Source organism: Xylaria bambusicola (genome assembly GCF_022495145.1).
Source record: "Xylaria bambusicola strain CBS 139988 unplaced genomic scaffold F5B22scaffold_28, whole genome shotgun sequence".
In the NCBI taxonomy this organism is placed as follows: Eukaryota; Fungi; Ascomycota; class Sordariomycetes; order Xylariales; family Xylariaceae; genus Xylaria; species Xylaria bambusicola.
Window position 1 is genome coordinate 171,815 of NW_025953581.1, and position 25,463 is coordinate 197,277.

Consider the following 25,463-nt stretch of genomic DNA (forward strand, 5'->3'; position numbering starts at 1 on the left):
GAAGTGTGTCTGAAGTTATGTTGAAGACGTGAACTAACTGTCAACAACTGGCGAGGTAAACATGATCAATCAGTCACTAGACTTGTTGTTACACTTGAATTAAAAGGCTATGCGAGAAAGCTTTTTGGTTCATGACTACCTTTAAACAAACATTCATAAACAAGCACGTGAACCTAAACGAGTCACTAACTTGTGTCTTGACTCCTTGCTTCATCCATCCCTTTTCTTAGTCTCATGAGTTTACCCCTTTAAACGTTTTCACAAGCAACCCCCACCAACAACAGATACCGAGATGCTGATTTAGGTATATATCTGTGTGGTATAAGCAAATTATTTCCTGAAGTATGACTAGATGACATAGAGAAGTGATGTGAAAGGATAGATAGAACATCCTCGTCAAAAGAAAGATAATCTCCTCAAGAACCAGCCAGCTACACCGCCATTCCAAGCACTCAAAGGAATACTCCTCTCATATGAATGCAGAAGACAAGACATGATAGAAGTTCAGTTTCAATAGCCAATGAGTGAATGCCAACACCGTGAAATCGTGAACGCTGCGTTTCTGCTGCTTTATGTATCAACTCCTACGATTCACAAGACAAGTCTTGTGACATCGTAGCGGTAAGATATCGCACATGGACGGGGAAAAAAGGGTTTGCATACATACTTAGTACATGTTCATCGTCCCTCCATGACATGCTGTACTTATGCACACTTACTCAATATATCACTTGTATGTAAACAACAGAGCGCAGTCCATAATACAAGAAAGACTGGGTGGAGGGTATACAAGGCGTCACGACAGTTAATCAAATAGATCTCACTCAACCACTCACACACTCATATCTCCCTTGAACAAAACAAGCCCTGAATCTCGGGACATCATAATGTTCATTACCATAGCACCTCACCTAACCGACCAACTAACACCTTTGTACCGTCTACATCAACCACCAGGCTAGGATGACACTTTCTTCACATCATCTCAATGCCTTTGCTTTGCCCTGCCTTTCTCTATCTATATACAGGTTTTTGGCGGGCCTTCTTCTTAGTGGGATAAAAAAACAAAACAAGCATACAACCACGCTCTTTAATAGCTAATGTATGGCCATACAAAATGCAAGCAATATTCCCTCCCATAGCCAGATAATAGCACACTCAACAATATAGCTGGTATCGTCGAGGAAAATCCCAAGAACTCCGTGCAACTCCGTGGCGCAAAAAAATGCACAATCCGATGAAATTTAATTGTTTTCCTCGAGGCCAAAACCGGGCAACAATACCCATATTTTGGATCTCTTGGCCTGGCCTGCTGGCGTGACGCGGTGGGCAATCATATCTAAAGTTGCCTTCACCTGTGATTTGGTACAAGTACTAAACTTCTTGGCCAGCACCTCAATGACTGTACCCTTCGAGAAATCTTTGTACTCGTCACTCAGCAGAGCGCGCTTGAAATCTACGAGTAAATCCTTCGGGACTACATCTTTTCCGTCTAGTGTTGTTGTTTTGCATGCGGCTTTGGCCCCATCTCGGGGCGCGGAAGGGGGTAGCATAGAAGTGATCGTGCCTTGTGTTGACGATAATGTGACGGTTACTGGGACTTTCTTTGCTGGTATGGGCCAGTATTCAGTAGAAAACGGATCTATCATAGAGTGATGTTCGAGAGAATCTAGAGATTGTCAATTTACGCTCATAACACCGTGGACAATGCACAACTGGACTTACCTAATAAGAACTCCAGCTTGTACTTGTAAACCGTAGATGAAGGGCCTAGGCGCTTCTGGTTTTCAAAGGATATGCCTGTGCTAACAGGCACACTATCAGACTCGAAACCAGGTCGAATGATCGTGGGAATAGCTTCGGAGTCATCCACAAAGTCATCCATCTCTTCATCCCCATCGAGGTCTTCTTCCTCATCTTCGGCGTCATCAAGATCTTCACCATCATCTTCAACCCATTCCGCTTCCGAGTCGTATTCGTATGCCAATGGCAATATCTTCCCCGCTGGCCTGCGAGAAAGCGTGCGAAGCTTCCTGTAGGTCATGGGGGTAGTCATTGTACCGAAGTAAGCCGGCCTGACATCCTCATAGAACCGTAGATATTTCATTGGAACAGCGGCAAGCTCATTTTTGGCGCTGCTGATGAGCTTCTCGGTTTGTGACTCGCTTCTTGTGTTCGTGAGGCCGAATGTATTTTGGTATGGATCGCCATGTATTCTCTCCATTATCTTCTTGACACTAGGTGGGATCACGCCGCGCTGTTGCGGAAATGCCAAGCTGAACGTGTCTGCAGCATCAAACGGTCGCTTTGGATTATACTCGCCTCGGTCGCCACGCATGTAATCATCAAGAATGGCCTCCTTTGCTTTCCTTGTCTCATCATCCATTTGGCAAAGCGGTGGTGCCATGGTCACTCCAGACTTGATGAAAAAAGGCTTGAAATTGAGTTCATAAGCAGACTTGGTCGGTTTGGTCGGTCTAGCGTCCTGTTTTGGTGCCGACGGGCTTGCTGTATCAGTTTTCGAGGTAATTAAGGAAGGAGTACTCGGCTTCGACGGTGTGGTAGGAGCTTTTTTCAAGAAACTGGCCATCAAATTCTGCTGCTTCTCCTGTTTTGCTTTGGCGGCGAGTTCCTCTTCCTGCTTCTTCTGTTTCTTTGCCTCTTTAGCAGCCTCTGCTTTGGCTTTTTCGGCAGCTTTAGCAGCCTTATTAGCTTCCTTTTCTGTATCAACACGAGCCTTCTTAGCAGCCTTTGTAGCTTTCTCAAGGGCTTTCTTGGCCTTCATAGCTTCCTTTTCTGCCACTGCTGCCTCTTGCTTCTGCTTCTTTTCCGCCCGTTCTTTTGCTTTATCTTCAGTTGTCGCAGTGTGCTTTCTCTTCGGAGCCGAAATGGGTTTCGAGGCACTTTCCCCCTGTACAGGCTTTGTCGGTAAAGCAGTGGACAGCAGAGAGAGCGTAGAGGGCGTAACATGTGGTGGGGGTGAATCGCGAGGTGGTGTACAGGAGAATTCTGTCAAAGCAGGACTACTATCTGGTGTTGACCCCATCTTGATTTCAGGTGTGCTGGATCGCTCTGAAGACTCTGAAAACGATGTTCATTAGGACGCTGTTCAGTCAAATAATACGTGTGGAGCGGAGTGAATGGAGTGGCATGGGGAATGAAGGCCTAGCGATGAAGAGCAAGTGAGAAGGGTGGAAGATGAGAACACTGGTGGAACCTTACGGGGCGGCGGCCCATCTACTGTTGTTGAAGACATTGTGGGCGGTTTGGGGACAGAAAGATTCTCGCAGCCTGGGGCATCAATCGAGGTGTGGCAAGCGGTGGCAGTGTCAATTGGGTGAGCACAATCGTCGTGAGCGCCGTCCTTCGCTACTGCTTGCGACACCTTCACATTCGGAGACAAGGGGGATAAAGGCATCGATTAATACTAGAGGGCGCGCCTAAGCCCATCTGCAGCCTCGCTAGGTGTCTGGTGTACGCTAAGTGGTAAGAGAAATCGAAACGGAGACAGGACTCGGACAACAGGGCCGGTCGAGATAACTAGGACAAGGGCGCAACGAGAGTAATCGCGCGAGGTCTCAATAGTGATTCAAGCAGCTGGATAGAAAGACAGATGGCACTCCAGATAGCTAATCCACATAAGATGATCTCCCCTATCAAAAAAAAGTCGGTTCGCAGTCGCTGGTAGCTGACCACGTTTCTGGTGGTTATGAGGAACAGTTGAAGAGACAGTGATGGGGTGCGGCCACTCCTCCAATGAACGCGTGCAAGTAAATTGAGCTGGTAGCGCGCGCGAGAGCTACATGTAAAGACCACTTTGGTAAAGTGCTAAGACGCGTTTAACCTGCCCCTGCCACACTTGGAGGGGCCATAGAGCCGCTGATGGGCACAACCTCGTTAGAATCCTGAAGGCATCCTGATAATCACATATTTATTGGATTAAACGGATTACTTATGTTATTTGGAAATGAAATTTGCCTGTGGAACCCTTGTTGGCCCCGGGGGAGCTGAGTGGGTTGTTCTAACTTAATTAGGCGGCAGCCACCCTGAGTGAATGGGAACTGTGAGGTGGACAGCGTCTTGTAAGTACCTAAGTAGAAGGCCCACTGTAGTGCCTGCCTAGCTCAGAATATTGCCGGTCTGAACTTTTTGACCGCCTGCTTCACCGCCTCCAGATTGTCTATATAAGGCCAGCCTGTCTCCCATCTCTCTAGACTTTCCTTCCTCTTTTCTTCTTCATACTTACCTTGTTCGACTGTTTGAAGCTCCTGAATTTCGAGCAGTAGGGTGGGAGACCTGCATTGCACAGCGCGGAGTCGACTGCTCTGTATTATCCTTCGGGATCGTACCGGACGCAATTTTTGATGTCTTAACCTTGTTTTCATTGTGTGCTGGTGCCTTGCGCCCGGCCATGAAGAAGACGATTGTACGAATCTTGAGTGCACCCCAACGGTAGGAAGCTAGCGCCGGTGATATTTTAGGCTATGGGAATTCAGGTACTTTTCAGAAGGCGGTATCCTTAACTATTGATCGTTGAGCCGCAATCATACTGCAAATCAGCGACAAGCTTCCTGCGATCCGATATGTAAAAGTTGCTTATAGTCCAGCTTGTCTAGCTTGTATCTCATGCCAAGAAGAACGGTGTCATGTCAGCTGCATAGTGTTTTTCATTTGCAGTACCTAAGTTGAGTAGGTACGATACGGCTATTTTGTGTTGATATAACCTCACCCATGATGTGCCCATCCACCTATTGAGCCATCTTATCTCCATTCCGTCCCCGGTTTTTGTCCCCTTCGCCGCTTCCACGTTTTCCACATCACCCTCAAATTCATCAACATCTGTACTATCGACATCGCCACCATGTCCTTCAAACCTGCGACTAAGGATCTTCGTAGTCTGAATCACCTGAGCATCCTGGGCAATATGCCGCTTGACTTTAAGATGCTGGTTCGTCTGCACCATCTGCTTACACTCCGTGCCAAACACCACTACCACAACCACACCACGGGGCTTCCCGCCCCTTCGTAGTCATTGGCGTTTTTCAACAGGCGACTCAGCAGCGTTATCGTCCGAAGTGAATTCAAGATATTCGGCAAACACGCGCTGTTCCACGTCAAGATCCTTCCAAGCGATTCCGCCACTCGCGTAGTTACGAGCATCTCTTCTTCTCACATAGACACGCTTCGCCCACTTCCAGGCCTCGACGCCGCCGAAGAAGAGGACCGAGGCAGCAATGACAACAGCCCACTCCCAGGTAATGCCGCTGTGCTTGAACACGATCGTGTTGAGACCCGGAATATAGACGATTGGGAACAGCGACAAGAAGCCAAAGGCGACGGCCCAGAACAGAAACTTGTTTCGCCAGACGTCACGAATCCACTGTGTCAGGTATCGCTTAGAGCCTGGTTGCATCCTGAAAAAGGACCGCCGACGGTCGATCATCTCCCATGCCAAAAACAGAGCGAACCAGGTCAGGCAAGCAAAGGTCGTGGCTCTGGCCCGGAAGACTACCTCACAAGAACTGTTGTAGTCTTCGTTGCACCCGGATCCGAGCTTACCTCCTCCAAAGCGATAGACGACGAGGGTGAAACTACCAAGACAAAGAGCAGCCACCCATACTCCGTAGACAAACATATCAATCAAAAATTCGAGGTCAAAGATTCCAGTCTCCAAGTTCTTCGGTGGGCGGTTCATGATGCCAGAGACAGATTGTTCAAAACCGAGGCCCATATCCGGTGCGCCAGACTACATCGGATTAGTTAGTCACACTCTCTAAGTTCAGCAATACTGGTCTACTAGGTTATAAGGAACAAGAAGATCGAGAAACTAGACACGGGGTTATACACATACCGTAACACAGATAATCCAGAGGATTTCGACTGGGGCCAAAGGGAACACAGACAAGCCAGTACGATCCTTAAACGCTAGGCCGACAAGCAGTGTGAGAGCCTGGGCAATATTCTCAGCCAAGACATGTAGAATGAATTTTTGGATGTTGTCAAAGATGCGACGGCCTTCCTCGATGGCGGCTACAATGCTAGCGAAGTTGTCGTCCGAGAGCACCACGTCCGAGGCTTCTTTCGCAACGTCGCTGCCAGCCTGACCCATGGCGATGCCTACATCAGCTCGCTTCAGGGACGGGGAGTCGTTCACGCCATCGCCAGTCATAGCGCAGAACCTCTTACGTCGGTGAAGTGCTTCGATCATCCGCACCTTGGTGCTCGGCGCACATCGAGCGATGACTAAAGGTAGTACCGGTAGCTCGTCCACCTCTTCGTCGCTCAATGCGTCGAATTGGCTAGCTGTCATGACCATACAGTTTGCAACATCTTTCCTGACTCTCTCCATCCGCGTTGGCAAGATACCCACCTCCATAGCAATAGCCTTAGCTGTCTCCGGGTGGTCGCCAGTCAACATGTGAACCGAAATACCAGCCTCGTGACAGCTTCTCACGGCCGGCGCAGACTCTGGGCGTGGAGGGTCGTACAGGCCGATCAGTCCCTGAAACGTGAGGTTCGACTCGATTGCTTCACGATCAACGTCGTCACCTTTCTCCAATGTTCCATCGAATTTTCTGCTCGCAAGGGCCAAGACACGAAGACCCATGCTCGCAAGTGCTGTCATGTTTTCGAGGATCTGCTCGCGGAACTCGTCAGACAACGGAACTGGCTCCGTGTTGTCTGCTTTGTAGTAATCCCGACAGATTCCAAGCACACGCTCGACGGCACCCTTGGTGAAGACGGAAAGCTCGTTAGTAGGATTGTGCTTGAAAATGACAGACATGCGCTTCACATCGGAATCGAACGGTAGCTCTGATATCTGACTCCACTCGGGCTTGTCTCCTTGCGTGAATTTAAGTCTATTCCAGTCAAACCGAGAAGCAAACACTTGGATAGCGATCTCAGTGGGATCACCTCGAGCACGCCATTCGCCATTGGACACCGAAACAGTAGCAAGATTAGCCAGCGATGCAACGTGTAGGTAGTTAGCTAAAGCTGAACCGCCTTTTGATAATAGCTCAGTTGGCTCAGAGACGTCGCCGTTGGCGGATAAGTCCTTGCCAGTCTTCAGTTGGCTGGGTGTCTCGTCGCTAAACATCACATCACCGACGGTAGGATTGAACGGTTCAGAAGAAGTATCCACAGTATACGTTCCCAGAGCCGGGATCCAAGCACGCTTCGCAACCATCTTGCCCTGTGTCAGCGTACCAGTCTTATCAGAGCAGATATCTGTGACTGCACCAAGAGCCTCAAGGGACTTCAGATTCCGCACAATAACGTTCCGTGTAACCATTGATTTCGTGCCCGCCGCCATGGTGATGGTCAAGACCACCACAAGCGAAGCCGGAATCATGGATAGGCCGGTGGCTACTGCGTAAATGATGACCTCGGACCTGTTTGAGAACTTGTTCGCGGCTAGGACAATAATGGCGAATACAACAGCTATAAAGAATAGCAGCACTGCGAGCCTCGATAACTTCTTCTGGAGAGGGGTGCCAACGTTGACGCCAAGGAAACGGCCGATAGCATCAGTTGTTGTCAGTGTGTACGCTTCCAGATACCTATGGGGTTTCGCCTAGCAAGATAAACGAGTTAGATATTTCTGTTCAGGACAATGGCCAGTTCATTCGGGGCTTAGGAGCAATGTTCGACCTAAACATAAGTAGATCGAAACGAACATTGGATACTTACTGTGCCGTCTGCCTTCCTCTTAACCGGCCGAACTTTAGAACTCTTCTCACGAAGCGCTACCGCAATAGCGCCAATTTCAGTATACGTCGCCGTTGCGAAAACGATACCTTTGGCTCGTCCCTTTGTGACGGTGGAAGAGCTGAATGCGACATTGAGCCTATCGCCGGGGCCGGTGTCATCGTCGAAGACGGCATTCTCATTCTTCTGGACAGGGAGTGACTCGCCGGTAAGAAGTGCCTCATCTGTCTCGAAGTTTACCGCCTCGGTGATACTGGATCTAGCTTTAGCTACTCGAATCGCCTCCAAAGGAAAAGTGATGTCAAGAATTGGGGCGACTCACCGAAGATCAGCTGGGACTGTGTCACCAGTCTTCAGCTCCACCAGATCACCAATGACGACTTCGCTAGTTGGAATGACAGAAGCGTTGCCATCTCTCACGACACATGCCGTGGGAGAGCTGAGTGATCGAAGAGAGTCCATGGTCTTCTCAGCAGAGTATTCCTGGAAGAAGCCTACAATTACATTGATGAGAATCACGAGAGTGATGACGCCTCCTTCGATCCAGGATCTGATGCCAAAACTAACCGCCATAGCTAGAATAAGCACCTTTCATATCTTAGTCTCCAAAGTTCATTGAGAACGATTGAATTGAGGGTTTTTTGTATCGGACTTACTAGAGTCATGGCATTGGCGATCTGAGCTATGATGATCTTGAGCGGTGATACGCCTTCAGAGTCGCCTAGGGCATTTTGGCCCAGCTCTTCCAATCGCTGCTTCGCAGCCTCACTCGACAGGCCATTGATTGGGTCGCTATCTAGTTCATGAATTACTTGTTCGTAGGACAATGCGTGAGCAGGCCGAGACATAGGTTTATTGGATTGACCGGAGACATGCTCCCCGGCCGAAGCCAAAGCCTTCTGGTCGTCGGACATCGTATCTCGCAATACGAGCCAATTCTTTATTTGCTACCAATGTGTGTGAAACTCTTCGCCAAAATGAATTCCTAGGTCTCTTCTACCTATGTAGATACAAAAAGTTATATATATATGGGAGGGGCGTCCACCTCTCAGCACGGCTACAAAAGTGCAAAATTGCTCTCGAGCTATCGGAACAAGGTCCACACCGAATACTGATTTCACTGCATCCACCCGAACGCGGAAGACGAACAATGGGTATCAAGACATATCGTCAGCGATAGTTGCCAAGGGCATCTACATATGTAGTGTGCAAGGCGGATTTCCCAGCAGTCCAATGGCTGCATCTAGCCATGGCTCGATCCTTGGAGCCAAGAGCGACGAAGCTCTTGGTCAAAAGTGGGCATTCCTTGGGCCGGTACACGTGTGTGATGGGAATTCTCTCATAGGCAGGCTGGCCGTGTTTTCTAGAAAACACGTCGTGAATAAAGGTGCTGGGCTTGCTGTCGATGTGCAGGTTTTGCTTGGTCCACGTGAGGTATTACCGTATATACGAGGTTCCACGGTGAGAGGATTGGGGTTCGCCTACCTACACCACAGAAAAGGGTAATTAAATTTTGTCGCCTTTCTGCCTCAGCCTTCTGTGCCTTTTCTTGGCAGGCTTGGCCGATAGCATGATTTTTGACATGGTTGTCTTTTGATAATGCAAGATTCAGGGCGCAACTCATTCTAGCTGTCCGTTAGAAATTCTCATCATGGCAAACTTGACTTTGGATTTAGGTACAAATGCACAAGGAAGCAAGTAGAGCGCCTCTCTACATTATGGGGGGCAAATTCATATTTTCCGCAAATGGTTGATGCGATATACGCAATACGGCCCCGTAGAGTTCGCTACCGTCGCTTGAATGTCACGCCGTTGCGCTGGTGGGGCGCTGGATTCTGGGTCGGTAGGTGTCGGTGGTGGAGTCCCTACGGCAGAACCTAGGTACGGATACCGGCACCTTTGCTTCCTTGCCAGGGGTACTATAACGATTACCCTTCCAGGAGGACCTCACGCCTTGCATCCCACCTAACAGAGATCATGCCTTTAGTGAGAACTGTAGTCTTACGTGATTAAACCGAGAGACATATGAATATAGGTAATTATAGAATTAAGCCGAGTAGATGTGTTGCAGTGCTGTTCCTTGCTAGGTATTTAAGTAGCTACCAGGTATTTTGGTAGGCTATGGCTGTCAGCTGGCCGTCGGACCGTTTCACCCAATCTCGTCCTCTGAAATTCTACGCTAGCTTCGGTACTTCAGAGACCGCATCGTCATGAAGTTGTAACAATACAGTAGCTAGCTGCACAGTTACGCTCAATTCCTAGCTGAACAAGGGGAAACAAGTGCTACGCGAGAAGCGAAAGTCTTCAAACCGCGCAAAATGCCGTCCTGGGGCCTCATGTCGTCGACTGCGAGGGCAGCTCTTTCGCGGGCCTGCAAAACTACACAGACTCTGGCCACGAAACGGTACGGATTCCTCTGACGCGGCTCAATTTGTCTCATTCTAGCCGCTGGTAGCTGACTTTTGCTGGTGATCTTCGTAACAGAACATTCTCTTTGCTGCCACATCTGCGTCCCTCGATCCTAGCCCCAAGAAGCGCCGTTTTCCGCCCATGCAACAGTGGTAACTCGCTCCTCTCTCGCCTGCCCACCACCACAGCATCGCCGAGTGGAGTTACAAGTACATCCGAGGGGATTATAGACATTGTGCCAAAGTCAGCCATCACAACACATCCCGCGCTGGCCGGCCCCCAACAGGTCCGATGCGGTCCCAGACCGACTATGGCCAGGTCTAGCCGGCTGGTACGTAAGAGGCGTCATGGATTCCTGAGCCGTCTCAGGACAAAAAACGGACAAAAAACACTGCAGCGGAGAAAGGATAAGAAGCGTTCGGTCATGTCGATGTAACACGGTTTACGATTCCATACCCCGACATTTCTCTGCCATGGCAATGCCGTAGCAGTCTCGACTTTGGTTATTGTCGATATATGAGAAAAGAGACTTCTAGCTACATACCCAAACTAGAGCACGAAGAGAGGACGCCGTCACGTCACGTTATACTATGACCCCCCTAGTGACTTCAGGTCCTTGGAACACCTCTCTGAAAGGAAGATAAGCTCTTCATGTACCATATCTGCACATCCATACATCAAATGTACACAAATCCTCATCAACCAGGTCTTATATACTGAAAATAAAGTCGATATCCACTAAGCAAAACTGATATCTGAGCTTCTCCCTAGAGTGGAATCGGATGTTTTCTGATACAATGCCAACAACACGGTCAAGCAGGCACATATAAACCATCAGATTTCACAAGCAAATGTTCGAAGTTAACCTGAATTGGAAATATCTGGATTACTACTACCTAGTTATATACCAGTGATATAAGAACAGGAATGAATATCAATCCCCCCGTAATCCCAGCCATAGAATTATACGAATAAGTTATCCAGGGCATCATATTAATACACACTCCCATCCCAATCTAAACAGGGCCGGTAACACCATCCTCACACTCGAGGGTATCCGTATAGCACACGACGCTCAAATCATCGCTCGCCGCGCCGATCCAGACACTGTACCTCCCCGCGGGATTCGGCACGATCCAGTTCTGCGAGCCCACGTCCCAGACGCTGACGTCCTTCCTCGTGAGCCGCAGGGCGAGCGTCGCGCTCTCGCCGGGCGCGAGAACGTCCGACTTGGCGAAGTCGCGCAGCTGGATCACGGGCGTGTCGAAGCCGCCGTTGGCCCCGGGGAATTGCAGATACGCCTGCGCGACGGCCTTGCCGGAGGCCGGGCCCGTCCCCGTGTTCGTGGCGGTCACGGAGAGCGTGTATGCTGCGTCGTACAGCGCCGGGTTGCCACCGCTTGCGCCGCCGGCGGGCGGCGCCGAAGTCTTCTGCGTCGTGGCGTAGCCCGCTGGGTACGGGTATGTCTTTTTCCCGGCCGCGCCGATGGAGTGCGCGGCGTCCGCTTCTAGCTTGTCCAGCCACGAATATAGGTAGCGCCAGATCTTGGTGAAGCCTTTGGGGTAGTACGCGTCTGCGGCGGGTGGGAGGGAGGCGTCGATGGTGGAGACGGGGGAAGACGGCTTCGTGGGTCGCGCGGGAGGGATGGAGGAGAGCTGACTTCCGGAGATGGTCGCGTTCGAGAAGGAGAAGGTGGTGTAGCTTAGGCCGTGGCCGAATGCGAAGCGCGGCTTCACGCCCGCCTTGTTCAGGTGTTTGTAGTCGATGTATAGACCCTCTGTGTATGTGTCCTGGATCTGGCTGAGTTTCGGTGATGATTTGATGCTCACGCTGTCGGGGTAGTCGGATTCTTTTACGGGGATGCTGTAGGGTAGGTGTCCGCTTGGGGAGACGTCGCCGAACAGCACCTCGGTCAGCGAGTCGCCTGCCTCTTGTCCGGGCAGATGAGCCACCAGCACGGATTTCACGGACGGGAGGTCGATCCATGGCTCCATGATGATTGGGCCTACTGTGTGCACGACGACCACTACGTTGCTGTATGCCGCCGCGGCCTTTTGCACCAGCGTGTCACCGTTGTGCCAGGCAGATAGTCCAGATGCGTCTCGGTCGCCGTGGTTGTTCTCTACCGTGTACGAGTTCTCGCCAGAATCCGAGTTGATGAAGACCACGGCGACATCATCTTCTGTGGCCGCGGCCACTTTCGGGAATGAATCCGTGGCGTAGTAGGTGACTTTAGAGGCCTTGCGCTTCAGCGAGCTGATGGGATCGTCGAGGTATGGTAATAAAGCACTACCGGAGCCCCAGCCCATGCTTAGAAGACCGCGGTTGCAGCTCTTGTCGGTGCACGAGTTGATACCTTTCGGGTCGGCCTGGGCGTCGGTGCCGAACACAAATAGCGGCGTTGAGGTCGTAAGAGGGAGGAAGCCGTCGTCGTTCTTGAGAAGCGTGATTGCCTCTTGCGCAACTTGCTTTGCGACCGTCTTGTGGTCTGCTTGAACGTTGACGTATTCATTCACCACGCCTCTGGGAGAGATTAAAGCGCCTGGGTACAAAGGACCCTCGCGGTCCATCGTGTTAGACGAGAAGTTGGGCGGCGGGTAGTCCTCTGCGTCCTGTCCCAACTTATACCAAGCCGCCACGATTCTTGTCGCCATGTCGTTGACTCGGTCCACCGGGACCGAGCCATTTAGGACCGACCGCGTGAGCTCGTACATCCAATTGCTGTATCCGAATAGCGGGATATTGTTTCCGAACGTGTCTCCCGGCATCGACATGTCTAGGCCTGCGAGAGCCGACGCGACGCCCGAGATTTGTGCTAACCAATCCGTCATGACGGGACCTTGGAATCCTAGCTCATCCTTCAGGATACCGTTAATAAGGTATGAGTTCTGAGAGCATGCAGATCCGTTCACCTATTGCGAGCGGTTAGTTAGAAACACATGTACCGGGGACCCGTGGAGTGCTATGCATACGGCGTTATACGCAGTCATAACGGCGCCTGTGCCGGCACGGACACCCTCCGCGAAAGGCCAGAGGTACAGCTCGTGCAGAGTACGATCATCTATGCGAAAGGATTAGCCAAAGAGACTCCCCATACTCTTTCAACCCTATTCCGCCACTAACCGATATTGGAACTGTAAGCCTGTTGCACGGGGTTATACATGCGATATATCTCCTGCTCGTTGGCAATGTAGTGTTTCAGCGTTGCGATGACACCCTGCTCCTGGACACCCTTGATCGTCGCCGCACCGGCGACGGCCTGAAGCACAGGATCCGACCCGAAGCCCTCCCAACTTCGTCCACCCCGCGGTTGTCTGCCGAGCGCGCCGACAGAAGGTCCGAGGTAGTAGTTTATGCCCTTGCCTCGGAATTCCTCGCCTAGAGCCACGCCTCGTTGGTACATGAGTTCCTTGCTCCACGTCGCGCCTGTGCTGATACCTGCCGGGAAGGCCGTGACATTGTCAGTCGGGCGAACACCTAATGGACCGTCTTCTAGGCACATCTGTGGGAAGCCCACACGAAGCGCGCTACCCGTGTTGCCCACACATCGTCCTAGTGAAGAAAATTTGGTTAAGCGGACGCTCGTATATTAATGTCTTTGAATGTTGAGTCTATCCTATCTCACACATACCCTTAAAGTTTTATTGTTAGCCATCATTCTTGCAAAATGTGAGAGGAAACAAGATGTGAGACAGGAAAGAAGAACAAAAAAGACGGGGCTATTTAAATAAAATCAAGGGTTTCGAAATCAGAGAAGCTATGTCTCTTACCATGTAGATACCCGTTCCCGCAGTGATGTTGACTTTTTCGGCGATAGTCATGCTAGACACCATGGCAACGGCCTTCTCGTAAGCACCACCCCAATCGTCATCCCAGCCGCCGTACGGCGCAGGGTAATACGGCGGAGAGGCGTAACCGGCTGGGACGGGATCGCGGTAGTCTAGAGTAGCTGCTGACGCTAGCGACGGCAAAAGCGCCAACAGCATCGCGAGACGCCGGAGGCCCGAAGGCGGCTCCATATTGAACATTACGAATTAAAGAGCGCGACCGATCCGCGTACTTGGACCTTTGTCCGTAAACGTATTGTTAGCGGTGTCGACTACTACCACGGAAATACCGACGCAAGGGGAGAAACCGAGAAAGAAAAAACAAGACAAAATTTTAGGGTGGAATGTGCATTATATAAGCTACAGGCACCCGTGAAGAGCTGATATACATTGTAGCTGCTGGATATGGAAATTGCTAATGTCAGTCTATCTCATGCGGGCTATTCCACGTGCACGGATGGGGCCGGCATGACGATTCCATCAGTTCAGTTCAGCTACAGTGTAGACCATGGCTATGGCGGGTCAAGGGGAATACGGAACAGATACGAAAACCACTGTTGTTCTACGACAAACATCGTCATCGACAGGGTATGGGGTTGTAAATTTGCCCTGAAGGGCAGCTCTTTTCCCGTGCGCAAGGACGGACGAGAGCTCAAGGAGGAAGCGAAACCGAGAAAGGATCCAGGAAAAGAAAACTCGGTACGGCAAGGCGGGCGGATCTTAGGTCGCATCGATCCATGCCAAGCCCGTAACCTCATTTTGTCCTGGGACTTTGCCCAAATGCACATAGCCATGCGCATAGCGCTGCCTTGATCACAAGTGGGAACCTGTCTTGGCCGTGTCCTTTCTTCTAGAACAAATTGCTCATAAGGCTGGGGTGAAGTGAATGAGCGAGTTCAGTCCAGGCAGAGCTCATGTTTACGTCGTTTACATAAGCGATATCTCGGTAGGGGTGTCCTGGCTGGCACATTGGCACTCTTCCCAAACCGTGACCGTCGCCCGATGCCAACGAGACCCTACTGATAGGCCTAATGAATCTGCATTTCTGGATCTTCGTTGCTCAGACCGTTCTCTTGTCACTGTTTCCCGCGTATAAGTAGGTAAGAGTAGGTAAGTGCATCGAAATGGTCATATCAAGCAAGAGGCAGCATGAGTCTCACTTGAGGTGCTGGTATTGGCTATACACGACACAATGGGTACCGTGTTCGAAGTCACAACCAAGATCATCTGCCTAGCTACTTGGAGTCGTCACTCCTGTTTGACCGCAGGATGCTTAGCCCAGCTGTGCTTGTGAGAGGGATCTGTAAGATGAAGAAGGGAATTCTAGCGACGGGTAGGTAACTGGTAGAAAGGTGAGCTCCTTTTAACACCTGAGCATCGACCTAGACTATTGAAGGTCGGTTGACTGGTGGAAGAATGACCAACTCATGGTCGTGTGGGATTCAATCATAGCGCAACAAGGCCCATCCTGGGCAATACCCGGCATCCTTGGCCAGCTAGCAATGACGTGCGGGGAACCCCTGAGCTCTCCAAGCCGTTGCGTGAGGCCCTCGCTACACTATTGATGCATCGTGACTGAGACGGTCGTATCGAAGAGGAGCATGCTTACCTGTCTTGGGGTTTGACGCCGACTTATGCATACGCGGAATTCGAATAAAAGAGGTGTGACATTTCGGAACAACCACCGATCGGGGGATGGTTTTCAATGCCGCTTCCCAAAGCTGGCTGCATATATCGATCAACCTTATTCTTACCTACCAGTCAAGCTGCCTACTCAATAATGGGTTACTGAATGCAGGCTCTGACACCGAATATCTATCATCATATCCTGTTTTATATCGAGAATAGGCCGTGCTTAAATTGCATTTCTCATCAAGGTATCGGTAAAGCGGTTGGTCATGTTACCCCAAAACGATGTGAGCATTGGTCAAGTCGCGTGCTGCAAGAAATATGCCAATCCATGCCTTATTGGTGCTCGCACCAAACATTGCCCGACAAGAGATGGCGTACATTACACAACAGAAGCCACCTGGAGCTAGCTATGCAAACGCAATGTTGCACATTCAAACAAGGACGAGAATTCGCCGAGTCGCAGGATTTTTCCCTGTTCGGATACCGGCCGGGACACGGACTGCGCAGTCAGCAGTGACGAATCTACCCTTTCCCATCTTTACCGCCTGTCCGTCACCTCTAGGCTAAAATGATGTTGGGAAGGAAAACACATGATCCATGGCCGAAGGGCCAGCCGATATCGCCAGTGAAAAATAGATTCTGGACCACTGAAAAGACTCAATTTCTAACATGGCCCTCGACATGGCTGGAGCAACCTAGTAATAACAAATGCAATAAGATGACAGTATCCAGATACAGGGTGAGGAGTCTATCCCCAGATTCTGTTGCGGGGCGTTGTTAACTGCTTCCGGTACTGCATTTCAACTCGTCCCCTTCAACTTTGTAGGGCCAAAACTCATCACATTCAGAAGCGCCAACGTTCAGCTTCAACCTCACGAAACTACTTGATTATCACATGCAAGCTCGGCTCTTAATTCTCACTCATGCAGGTCATCTCTTATAGATGTCAAGCTTAATAAACGTGGCGTCGCTAGCGGCCCATGTCACATCCAACGTCCCGTTGTAAGCGCCGCCACAACCGGCACGTGAGATCAAGGAGTGCAGATTCGAGCTACAATACCTAGGTGCTACAAGGTTAGGCTAGCTGACTAGAGAAATAACTTTTTGCTCGATAGAACAATCTGGAAACAGAACCTTCCTTGCTCCTGGCATCATATTGGACACATAGGTCTAAATAGGGCCCTTTATGGCTCTCAAGCCTAAAGTTCATTGCCCAAAGGACTCGACCGGAATTCTCAATTTGATAGCAGGTCGAGCTGTTTGGGAGTTCTATCGAGGGACTGAAGGATTGCTGACATAGGAAGCTAATGTTGGGTACTTAGGCACGAATACGTAACTCCTCTCAGCGCTGCAAGCACAAAGCACCAAAGACGAGAGTAGAAGGTGAGAAGACGTAATGAGGTCACGATGGAAGCTTTGGGACGAATCTAGCCGCATTCCCGTATGCAGAGCGGAATGTATGAGTGGGCGGTACCACGGTTTCCTCATCCAGCGATTCACCGCTAGGATGGGCGGGATGCCATCTGGTTGGCGGTAGACCGATGGGCTCGTTGTTTGTTATGTTCGTGAATGTACACGGATGCTGACGTTGCTTATTGCTTACGGGAGCGCGTGCTCAAACATGGACGATTCCAACAATCGATCCTATGAGAGGCTTAGCAACGAGTAACAACATGATATCAGCCAAGGGGATCGATCCTTGGCCGGTATTCCTACCATTCAGAATCACCCATTCGTCTCCTGTGGGAAATGCCCATTGTCTCACCGACGAACGAGAACACCACTACCATTTACAGCCCTCAGAGCTATTTTGCTAGTCTAGTGTGAAGGAAAATAAGGTTGATCATGTCCAACCATGGCATGCCTCACAATTGGTCCAAAAGGGCGATTGGCCGCGTGTGCTCCCCCAGATTGCAGATTGCGGAGAAGTCTTGCGCTACCCCACGCGAAGGAATCAACCTAACAACCCCTGATGATCCCGAATGCGGCAATCTGCCCCGGCCACCAATCCCCAACATTTCATCCAGGTGAGGGCTTTTGGAGGGGGGTTCACGATGGTTATCCGTGTAGATCTCGCGCGCATTTCTGTCCACCTAACCTTACATAGATAGTACTTCTGCGGCCTTCGCACAGCACTCGTCGCTACACTAGCCGGTGAGCGGCTTCATGCAGGAGCTTCGAGCTTTAGCCGTTTACTTATCCCATGCCCGAGCAGAAGGCCCGAGAGAAGGCCAGCCGCCAAAATGTTGGGGGGGTTGGCCCCGTTTCCCCCATACTTACTTATAGTAGTATGTATATGTATGAAGAATTGCAGGGCAGTGACAGCCGCCATTCCTTTTTTAGAACAACTTCCCATGCCCCCTTGCGTTGTTTTGAGCATCTCGTGAGCTTGTGCTGCTCTTAGGGCGGATACCCGTTAGGATGACAGGGACGACGATCAATCATTTTTGCGCGGGAATGCTGAGTCTAGGTCTTAGTGCAGACCACAGATCATGGCCTAACTTGTATATATAAGGGAATCATGAACCCCGTCCCATGAGCAAAATGTGAGACCTTTTGAGTTCCCTAGCGAGCTGGCTTCCTCGTTAAAGACCGAAAAGTGTCACTGCCCTGTTTCGGATTCTTGTATTCACCTATTCCCTCGCCCATTGCAAGGTCAACTCTGCTCCGGAACGCTACGCTAGCAAGATGAAGCCATTCGGTTGGTCGCTCATCTCGAGCCTTGCTCTGACGGCTGCTGGCTCGCCCCTGGCGGCTCCGGGCATGTTGCTCAATGAACGAGGTATGGCATGCCGTTACCCGTCTTACTACATGCTCATATGATTTTTGTTTTCTTTACGTGAGAACTACCTACTGATCATCACTTCTCGCTCAGCTGCTGTCTCCTCGGATATGCTCGCCACCTTCAAGCTCTACGCGCAATACGCCGGCGCATCATACTGCAACAGCGGGAAAGCGATCGGATCTACCATAAGCTGTGGTGGCAACGCTTGCCCTGATGTTACGTCTGCTGGTGCTAAGATCACTGCCACTTTCTCGTATGTAGTTCATTCACCGCCTCACTCCCTCGTGTGCTAGATGTGGAACAAGACCAACAGCTGACACTGGAGTAGTGGTAAGGCAACCGATATCCAAGGATTCGTGTCCACCGACGCACGGAACCGAGTCATCGTCTTGTCCGTACGAGGATCTCACTCAATCCGTAACTGGATCACAGAGTAAGCTTCTTCCTCCAACACCAAAAGAATATCATATTATATCATATCATATCATCACACAGTAATCATCCAACGCTGACACCGCCACCAGTTTCCAATTCATCCAGAAGGATTGCAGCAGTCTCGTCAGCGGGTGCAAAGTACACTACGGCTTCGCCAAGGCCTGGGACGAGATCTCCGGCGCAGCCCTAGCCGCCGTCCAGGCCGCCAAGGCCGCGAACCCGGGGTACAGGATCGTCTTCACGGGCCACTCTCTAGGCGCCGCCGTGTCCTCGCTCGGCGCGGCCTACGCGCGCAAGTCCGGCCTCGCCGTGGACATCATCAACTACGGGTCCCCGCGCGTCGGCAACGTCGCGTTCGCGGACTGGCTATCCGGGCAGCCGGGCGTGGAATGGCGCGTCACGCACCTCGACGACCCCGTGCCCCGGCTCCCCCCCATCGTCTTCAACTACGCGCACACGACGCCGGAGTACTGGCTGAAAGGGGGCAATCCGTTCAAGACGGACTACACCGTCGATGACATCAAGGTCTGCGAGGGCGTGCGCTCGCTGGGGTGCAATGCTGTCACGCTGGGCTTGAACGTCGTCTCGCATTTGTTCTATCTTAGCCCGATTGGTGGCTGCTCGCCCATTGAGATCGTGTTCAAGAGCAAGAGGGCGGAGGAGGATTATCTTTGGTGGCAGGGCACGTCGCCTGTTACGGACGTCGATGACGGGCAGCTTGAGGCTCAGCTTGATGCGTGGGTGCAGCAGGATATCAGCATGATGTCTTAATCTGCGAGCGAATGAATTATTCACGAGAGGATTTCTTGGGTGCATATTGGAACGAAATTGAACGATATTTGGAATGAGGGCCATTTGACATTGCATTCAAGGCGTTGGGAAGGCAAGGTATAGCATGGGCATCGATTGCATGAAGCAGAAAGCCTGGACCAGGCTGATGAAGGACATGATGATGTATGACGAGGGACGTGCCTCGATGACGTGTATTCATGTGTATATATTCGAAACGGCATCTAAGCAGCAGTCCTGAGTACATTAATGGCATAAAAGGGAAAAATCTATTACGAAGCTCATAGTGCCTAATACACGCTGAATCGGCTATTGCTTGTCTATCGTAGCTTGAACGACGCGCATAAATCTATTCTATATATCCAAGTGCAGCGTTCAAATCATTGAGGTTCCCTCAATCAAAGTCTTCACTTTCTACCCTCCATCAACAATCCCCAGCAATCTACTCATGCTCGAACCCAAGCTCCCTCAAAGTCTTCGCCTTTCGTCCGCTCTTCTCAAACCGCATCTTCGCCTGCGCATAAATGCTCCGCTGCCAAAGTTCCTCGTCGCCCCAAAACGGCGGCTCTTTCCCTTTCCCTCTCTTCTTCCCATCCGCCTGCAACGCCCAATCATGCAGCGCATTGATATACCGCGCATCGCCGCCCTTCGGAAAGACATGGAACGACTTCCCTTCCCCGACGACTCTTTCACCTTCAAATCCTTTCCCTTGTTCATCTTCGCGCTCCCAGGCCTGTAATTCTTCATGCGAGGGTAAAGAGAGTCTATTCGACCATAGCCGCGAGAAGACCGCGGCCTGCGCCTCGGCGAGCGGGAAGGGGATAATCTTGATAGGCAGGGCTGGGAATACGAGGGTTGGATGGTAAGTGTGGATGAAGTGGCGCGCTACACCGTGGACGCGACGGCCGTCGGAGACCAACGGGGGCGTGGAGGACGGGAGGGAAGATGGGGAAAGGAATGGGTATGTGAATAGATAACCCGTGCAGAAGACAATCGCATCGACGTCTGCTATCTTCTCTGTCGCGGCACTAGGAGAACCCGGAGTGGAAAACACCTCGATGCCCCTTTCGTCGACGAGGAAGCGCTTGATCCGCCCGACTACGCGCACTTTGTCCCCTACGCCTATATGCGCGGCCTGATCATCGGGTATGGCGCTGCGCGCCGACATGATGAGGGGAGATGCGCATACTGCGCTGATTTGCGATGCGATGTCTAGCCCTGAGGCCGAGGACCCGACGATCACGACGCGCTTGCCGGCGAACTCGGACGGAGCGCGGTATGTTTTTGCGTGTGAGATTATACCAGGGTGTTCCTTGGCGAATGTTTCGATTTCGGGCACTGAAGGTATATATGGTGCAGAATAGTGACCTGATGCGACGACGACGGCATCGTAGTTCTCTACTCGTGGCACGTCTGTGAGGAGGTTCGTTGAGCGAACAGTCCATTTCTCATGGATTCGACACTTCTCTCCCTCCAACACGTCCGATGATGGAGTCTGTAGAGAGATATTCGTCACCTGCGTCGAGAAGCGAACTAGATGCCGCACGTCGCGAGCGTATCGGAGTAAATATTCCTGCACGACCTGTCTCGAAGGGAAGATCTCACAGTCCTCATGCGTGCCCTCCCCTTTCCCATCCGCCGTGAATCCCAAATCCGAATACCGCATCAGCGTATGCGGAATGTTCGTATGCAGGTAGTCGTACATGGGAGTCGGGAAGAAAGGAGCCTGCTTCTCCTTGCGCGACACAGGAGGTAGTGAACACGCTCCCGACCCGGGAGCCGTGCAGGCTTCTTCATCTGAATCGAAGACATAATCTTCATACTCCTCTTTTTCTTGCTCTATGGACGTTTCCGGGTAAATTGGCGTGTCGAGCGGTGCATGTGCATCGGTCTGCGGCACGCGCAGCTGTTCGTGGGATGTCACGGCGCTGTAATTCCACACCCCGCCTACCTCGGCTTGTTGTTCGTAGATGTCGATCTGTGAGGACAAGAACCCTTCGGCCAAGAGATGCTTTGCTGCTGCTAGACCGCTTGGTCCAGCACCGATTATGGCGATGCGTTTGATGTTGAACGCAGGCGGCGACGAGGTATTAGCTGCTGCATTGCCTTCGATGTCATCGTTCCCTAAAGACCCCATCCTGGGCGGCGGGGATATTGCTGCTGCCGCTACTGCAACTTCGAATGAGCTACGATAAGTTAACAAGACTGTTCTTCCGGATTCAGATTCGGGATAGAATTAACTACCTCTACAACACAAACCAACTTACTACAAGCATGGATAGAATAGATCTGATGATGGCAGCCTAATGCATGCATCTATGTATTATGTACGTAAGTCGAGTGCATTATGCGGGTTATTTCGATTGCGCCATTTCGCCGCTGGTGTGCGGGAGTAGCGGAGCCTCTCTCCAATGGCTCATTCTGCGCGCCGCTCCGGCCTTGTCTGTGAATAATCCGACTTACATTAAAACAGCGTGGAATATTCTTAACTTTCAAACCGTGTAGTTTTTCGGACAATATTGCTATCACTGGGGATCTAATGGGACATACACAATTTGTTCAGCCGTACTCATGCATCCCTGCTAAAAAAAAAACAACTATCTGGCTTAACTACACGATTTATTGTTTGTATTTTTACAAAGTTTTCAGACAACTAGCATCCGACGAAGAAGGCACAAACAACTAGGAAACCATTTTTCAAGGAGACGGATTCGCATCATGTGGCTGATATAACCCAGTCATTCCCAGACTGGGATTGTGCTGTGGCATCAAGTTCTGCTGATATGAGTTCTTGCTCCAGTTGATTCAAGCGATTATAAGCGCGCGTGTGTAGCAAAGACTGAACAGCCTCGTGCATGTCAATGTCCAGAGTCTCATCTAGGCTGATTCAAGATGGACATCACTCCTAATCGCTTGCGTCGTCTACCCCTTCAATGCGCATGCCCAGTGCGTTAGGGACCCCTACCAGAATCTTGCCTCTCGGCACTCGCACATCTCTGACCTGATAGGGACTCGGGTTAGTAGTTGGATAAGACGAGAAGAGCCTTTAATCCAGGATCATTTGTCAATAAAGTGTAGGCTTACCTTCATACATCCAAAGACAATCACCTCCTTTAGATTCGGACAGCTTCTGAAGATGCTGCCAATGACAAAGTCGTTGACGTGTTCGCAGAAGGATATCTCCAAGTGACGTAGTTGGAGATAGCGTTTATCGCTGGCAAAGACCCTCTCAAACGCCTCTCTCTCGATATTTCGACAAGCATGCACATTGAGGTGTTGCAGTCCCGTACCCGAGTGCTCCATGAGAGCTTCAAAGCCCTCCGAGCAAAGTCCAACCTTGTGTTCATTATTTCGAGGCTGGGCTGCGTCGATGTGACGACATTTCTCTAGGTCAAGGTATGAGAGAGGTTTGTTTTTCCAGCCTCGGAAGAGTCGGGCAAAACCAGCGTCAGTCATGTATTCGCTTTCAGTAATGCGCAGCTTCGAAAGATCGGTGCAATTCTCATGAATCGCGTCAAGCAACCGATCGTCAACTTCGGGCACCAACCAAATCGAAAATGTCTGCAACTGGTGACCAATAGATTGGATCAACTGAACATAGGGATCTGTGGTGGTTTTCTTGACGAGTCGCAAACTTAGGTGCTTGAGTTGATCGAGCTTAGCAATATACTTGATGCCGTCATCAGAAACTGCCTGGTTGCGGCAGATTTTGAGACGCGTCAGGTTGGGACACGAGGTTGACAGTACATTGACCGTATTATCATTGAAGTGTCTGTCAGTAAAGTAGACTTGTAATGCCTGTAGATGTGTGCCTTTCTGCTTTAGAAACTCCGCCCACGCTTCCTCCGTTACAAGATTTGCTCCGTGGAGGTAAATGCTTTCAAGAGAGATATTTCTGGTGGTGAGAAATTGAATGACCCTGTCTGAGAATTGAATTGCATTTCGCAGCTTGAGTCTTTTTAGTTGCGGAAGAAACTGAAAAATCTTGATGAAATCATCTGATTTGAGCTTTCCGGCATCATACACCTTGAGGACCTCGCTGCGGGGTTGCAGGAAGAGGTTAAGGGTGTGAGGGTTTAGCAGGCGGTTCTTGGATAGAAGTCTTGCAATACGATCAATGACAGATGATGGAAGGTCACCAAGGTCGTCAGCCAAATGGATGTTTTTCGCCAGAGTCTCGATGCAAAGGGTCATCAAGGGCTTAGCCCCAACGTCATATGTGCCATCCAGGATACGACTCTGCATATTGCGTCTGCCTGCGCCACCCTTAGCTGCTGGACCTCTCTTCTTTTTCTGCTTCTTATTTGCATCTTCGTCTTTGGCAAGCTGTCGGCCACACGGTGGGCAAAGTAAGCCGCCCTCAGGTCCAGAGCGGGTGTATGGAGTGACAGTGAAGCGTTTGTCACAAATCTCACAGTTGCTCATCTGGCCAGGCAGAGGTGTCGTTTTTTCGTTGAAGAGGGCAAGGGCGAGGTCATCATCAGATTCTGAATCTGCGCCTCGCTTCCGTTTCTTGTATGTCTTGGACTTCTTGATCTTGACAATAGCTTCCTGCTGTTTCCGACGTTTCTGTTCCCTTGCTCGACGAGCTGCGGCTGCAGCGGACCTACCGGTGACAGCAGCATCGCTATCATTCTCCTCTCCTTCAGCCTGTTGTGTCTCTTCTGTGGCCGGGGCGTCTGTAGTGGGATTGGGAGTGGCGGAAGCCGCTGCCCGACGAGCTTGCGCATCAGCTCGAATGCGTGCAGCTGATATGTTTTGAGAGGCTAAGAAGTCCGTCAAGGCGGACTGTGGCCCTCTAATGGCCCGCCGGCCATTGTTGTGATTAAGATTATCGTTGTTCCTAAGGCGTTACATCAGTATTTTTGCTCAGAGATACTGTACATGCGATGAGTTATAGCATACATGGTCTCTCAGTCTCTTAGATACAGGTGGGCACAGCCCTATCTACAATCCGAAGTGATCAAACAGCACCAAACGCACACTATGCTGAGACAGAAGAAATGAGTAGGCTGCTGAGCAGATAGGAAAGATCCAGATCCAGACCAGTCAGTTCACCAAGAGTGTCTCGATGAGGGAAATGAGCGTGCTTCCAGTTGGGGTGAGAGAGCTCTTGGTGGCAAGAAAGGCCAAAGAAATGGAAGATGGAGGTGAGGGACAAGAAGAGGTGAATGAGAAGACCAAAGCTGTGTCGGCAGTTTCCAGAAATCAGCAACCAATGTCCAACTGAAGGTTCAAGGTGGTACCTAGGTACATGCTCAGGTACATACATACATACATACATACATACATATGTAGTCAATGGTTGCTAGAACGATTTGTTTTTTGTTTTGTTTTTTTTATCCATGCAAAAAGCAAAGGGATCTTTCCGTACCTGCTCTGCCTGCTGCTGCCACACCTTATTTGGTGTAATTAATAATTAATTACCTGTTACAGTTGCAGGTACTGTCTCTCCCTTGCATTGAAGTAAGACAAGGTACGAAGTAAGGCAGGAACAAAGGTAGCTAGCTACAGCTAGGTACCTGACAGCCCACGTCGCACCATCATTATTAATTGGCGAGGTAGCTACTTACCTGACTTAGTGACGATAGCTAGTGATTATAGCGCGTTAAGTGGCAATTGCCATAGCGTGTAAAGTGCTTGCAGGCAATTCTTGGCAAAGAACCCACTAGTGCTCTTCCAGATCTTCCATCCACTCTCTGGGATGCCGAATGGGCCGTTCCAGTGCAGCAATTGGCTCTGTTTGCCACCTCTCTCCATCTTTCTGCCACGTGACTTCGCGCCAGAGGGCCAGAAGGGGCGCGTTAATGGGGTCCAAATATGTCGATAGGTCAGTCAGAATAGGGTCCTTAATGGATTCTTTAATGGGTACCTAC

The 25,463-nt window shown here is 50.6% G+C and overlaps 6 protein-coding genes across 6 annotated transcripts; 1 reads left to right on the forward strand and 5 right to left on the reverse strand.

Moving 5' to 3' along the window:
- Positions 1–745: 745 nt before the first annotated feature.
- Positions 746–3,608, reverse strand: F5B22DRAFT_237761 (chromatin assembly factor 1 subunit A-domain-containing protein). The gene is made up of 3 exons (XM_047969907.1): positions 3,223–3,608; positions 1,726–3,081; positions 746–1,669 (listed from the first exon to the last, which is right to left on the reverse strand). The coding sequence occupies exons 1-3, from the start codon at positions 3,416–3,418 to the stop codon at positions 1,245–1,247; spliced, it is 1,977 nt and encodes a 658-aa protein (XP_047829671.1). The 5' UTR covers positions 3,419–3,608; the 3' UTR covers positions 746–1,244.
- A 1,134-nt stretch (positions 3,609–4,742) lies between these two features.
- On the reverse strand, positions 4,743–8,783 carry F5B22DRAFT_237790 (potassium/sodium efflux P-type ATPase). The gene is made up of 5 exons (XM_047969908.1): positions 8,367–8,783; positions 8,033–8,298; positions 7,693–7,963; positions 5,852–7,576; positions 4,743–5,746 (listed from the first exon to the last, which is right to left on the reverse strand). The coding sequence occupies exons 1-5, from the start codon at positions 8,622–8,624 to the stop codon at positions 5,030–5,032; spliced, it is 3,237 nt and encodes a 1,078-aa protein (XP_047829672.1). The 5' UTR covers positions 8,625–8,783; the 3' UTR covers positions 4,743–5,029.
- Positions 8,784–11,135: 2,352 nt separating this feature from the next.
- Positions 11,136–14,147, reverse strand: F5B22DRAFT_637138 (beta-glucosidase-like protein; the record flags this gene model as incomplete). Its single annotated transcript, XM_047977391.1, has 4 exons — positions 11,136–13,031; positions 13,092–13,180; positions 13,243–13,671; positions 13,901–14,147. 4 exons carry the CDS (start codon positions 14,145–14,147, stop codon positions 11,136–11,138), a joined length of 2,661 nt encoding a protein of 886 aa, XP_047829673.1.
- A 3,920-nt stretch (positions 14,148–18,067) lies between these two features.
- Positions 18,068–19,577, forward strand: F5B22DRAFT_237933 (lipase). Its single transcript, XM_047969910.1, has 4 exons — positions 18,068–18,360; positions 18,454–18,616; positions 18,692–18,796; positions 18,888–19,577. Exons 1-4 carry the CDS (start codon positions 18,267–18,269, stop codon positions 19,567–19,569), a joined length of 1,044 nt encoding a protein of 347 aa, XP_047829674.1. The 5' UTR covers positions 18,068–18,266; the 3' UTR covers positions 19,570–19,577.
- Positions 19,578–19,847: 270 nt separating this feature from the next.
- Positions 19,848–21,850, reverse strand: F5B22DRAFT_238119 (uncharacterized protein). The gene has a single exon (XM_047969912.1). The coding sequence runs from the start codon at positions 21,722–21,724 to the stop codon at positions 20,030–20,032; it is 1,695 nt and encodes a 564-aa protein (XP_047829675.1). The 5' UTR covers positions 21,725–21,850; the 3' UTR covers positions 19,848–20,029.
- Positions 21,851–22,137: 287 nt separating this feature from the next.
- Positions 22,138–25,086, reverse strand: F5B22DRAFT_237958 (uncharacterized protein). Its single transcript, XM_047969911.1, has 3 exons — positions 24,874–25,086; positions 22,672–24,430; positions 22,138–22,588 (listed from the first exon to the last, which is right to left on the reverse strand). Coding segments are annotated over exons 1-3 (1,857 nt in total). The 5' UTR covers positions 24,876–25,086; the 3' UTR covers positions 22,138–22,492.
- Positions 25,087–25,463: the final 377 nt, after the last annotated feature.

What these genes read in the sequence shown, in the direction of transcription:
- F5B22DRAFT_237761 (XM_047969907.1), bottom strand. Translation starts at nt 3,418, where the DNA reads ATGCCTTTATCCCCCTTGTCTCCGAATGTGAAGGTGTCGCAAGCAGTA. An exon ending in AGTAGATGGGCCGCCGCCCC is followed by an intron (nt 3,082 to 3,222) that starts GTAAGGTTCCAC and finishes CATCGTTTTCAG; the next exon opens with AGTCTTCAGAGCGATCCAGC. An exon ending in CAAGCTGGAGTTCTTATTAG is followed by an intron (nt 1,670 to 1,725) that starts GTAAGTCCAGTT and finishes GACAATCTCTAG; the next exon opens with ATTCTCTCGAACATCACTCT.
- F5B22DRAFT_237958 (XM_047969911.1), bottom strand. An exon ending in TTGTCTTTGGATGTATGAAG is followed by an intron (nt 22,589 to 22,671) that starts GTAAGCCTACAC and finishes AGTCCCTATCAG; the next exon opens with GTCAGAGATGTGCGAGTGCC.
- F5B22DRAFT_237790 (XM_047969908.1), bottom strand. Translation starts at nt 8,624, where the DNA reads ATGTCCGACGACCAGAAGGCTTTGGCTTCGGCCGGGGAGCATGTCTCC. An exon ending in TCGCCAATGCCATGACTCTA is followed by an intron (nt 8,299 to 8,366) that starts GTAAGTCCGATA and finishes AAGATATGAAAG; the next exon opens with GTGCTTATTCTAGCTATGGC. An exon ending in AGAGGAAGGCAGACGGCACA is followed by an intron (nt 7,577 to 7,692) that starts GTAAGTATCCAA and finishes TTATCTTGCTAG; the next exon opens with GCGAAACCCCATAGGTATCT.
- F5B22DRAFT_237933 (XM_047969910.1), top strand. Translation starts at nt 18,267, where the DNA reads ATGAAGCCATTCGGTTGGTCGCTCATCTCGAGCCTTGCTCTGACGGCT. An exon ending in CATGTTGCTCAATGAACGAG is followed by an intron (nt 18,361 to 18,453) that starts GTATGGCATGCC and finishes CTTCTCGCTCAG; the next exon opens with CTGCTGTCTCCTCGGATATG. An exon ending in ATCCGTAACTGGATCACAGA is followed by an intron (nt 18,797 to 18,887) that starts GTAAGCTTCTTC and finishes CACCGCCACCAG; the next exon opens with TTTCCAATTCATCCAGAAGG.
- F5B22DRAFT_238119 (XM_047969912.1), bottom strand. Translation starts at nt 21,724, where the DNA reads ATGGGGTCTTTAGGGAACGATGACATCGAAGGCAATGCAGCAGCTAAT.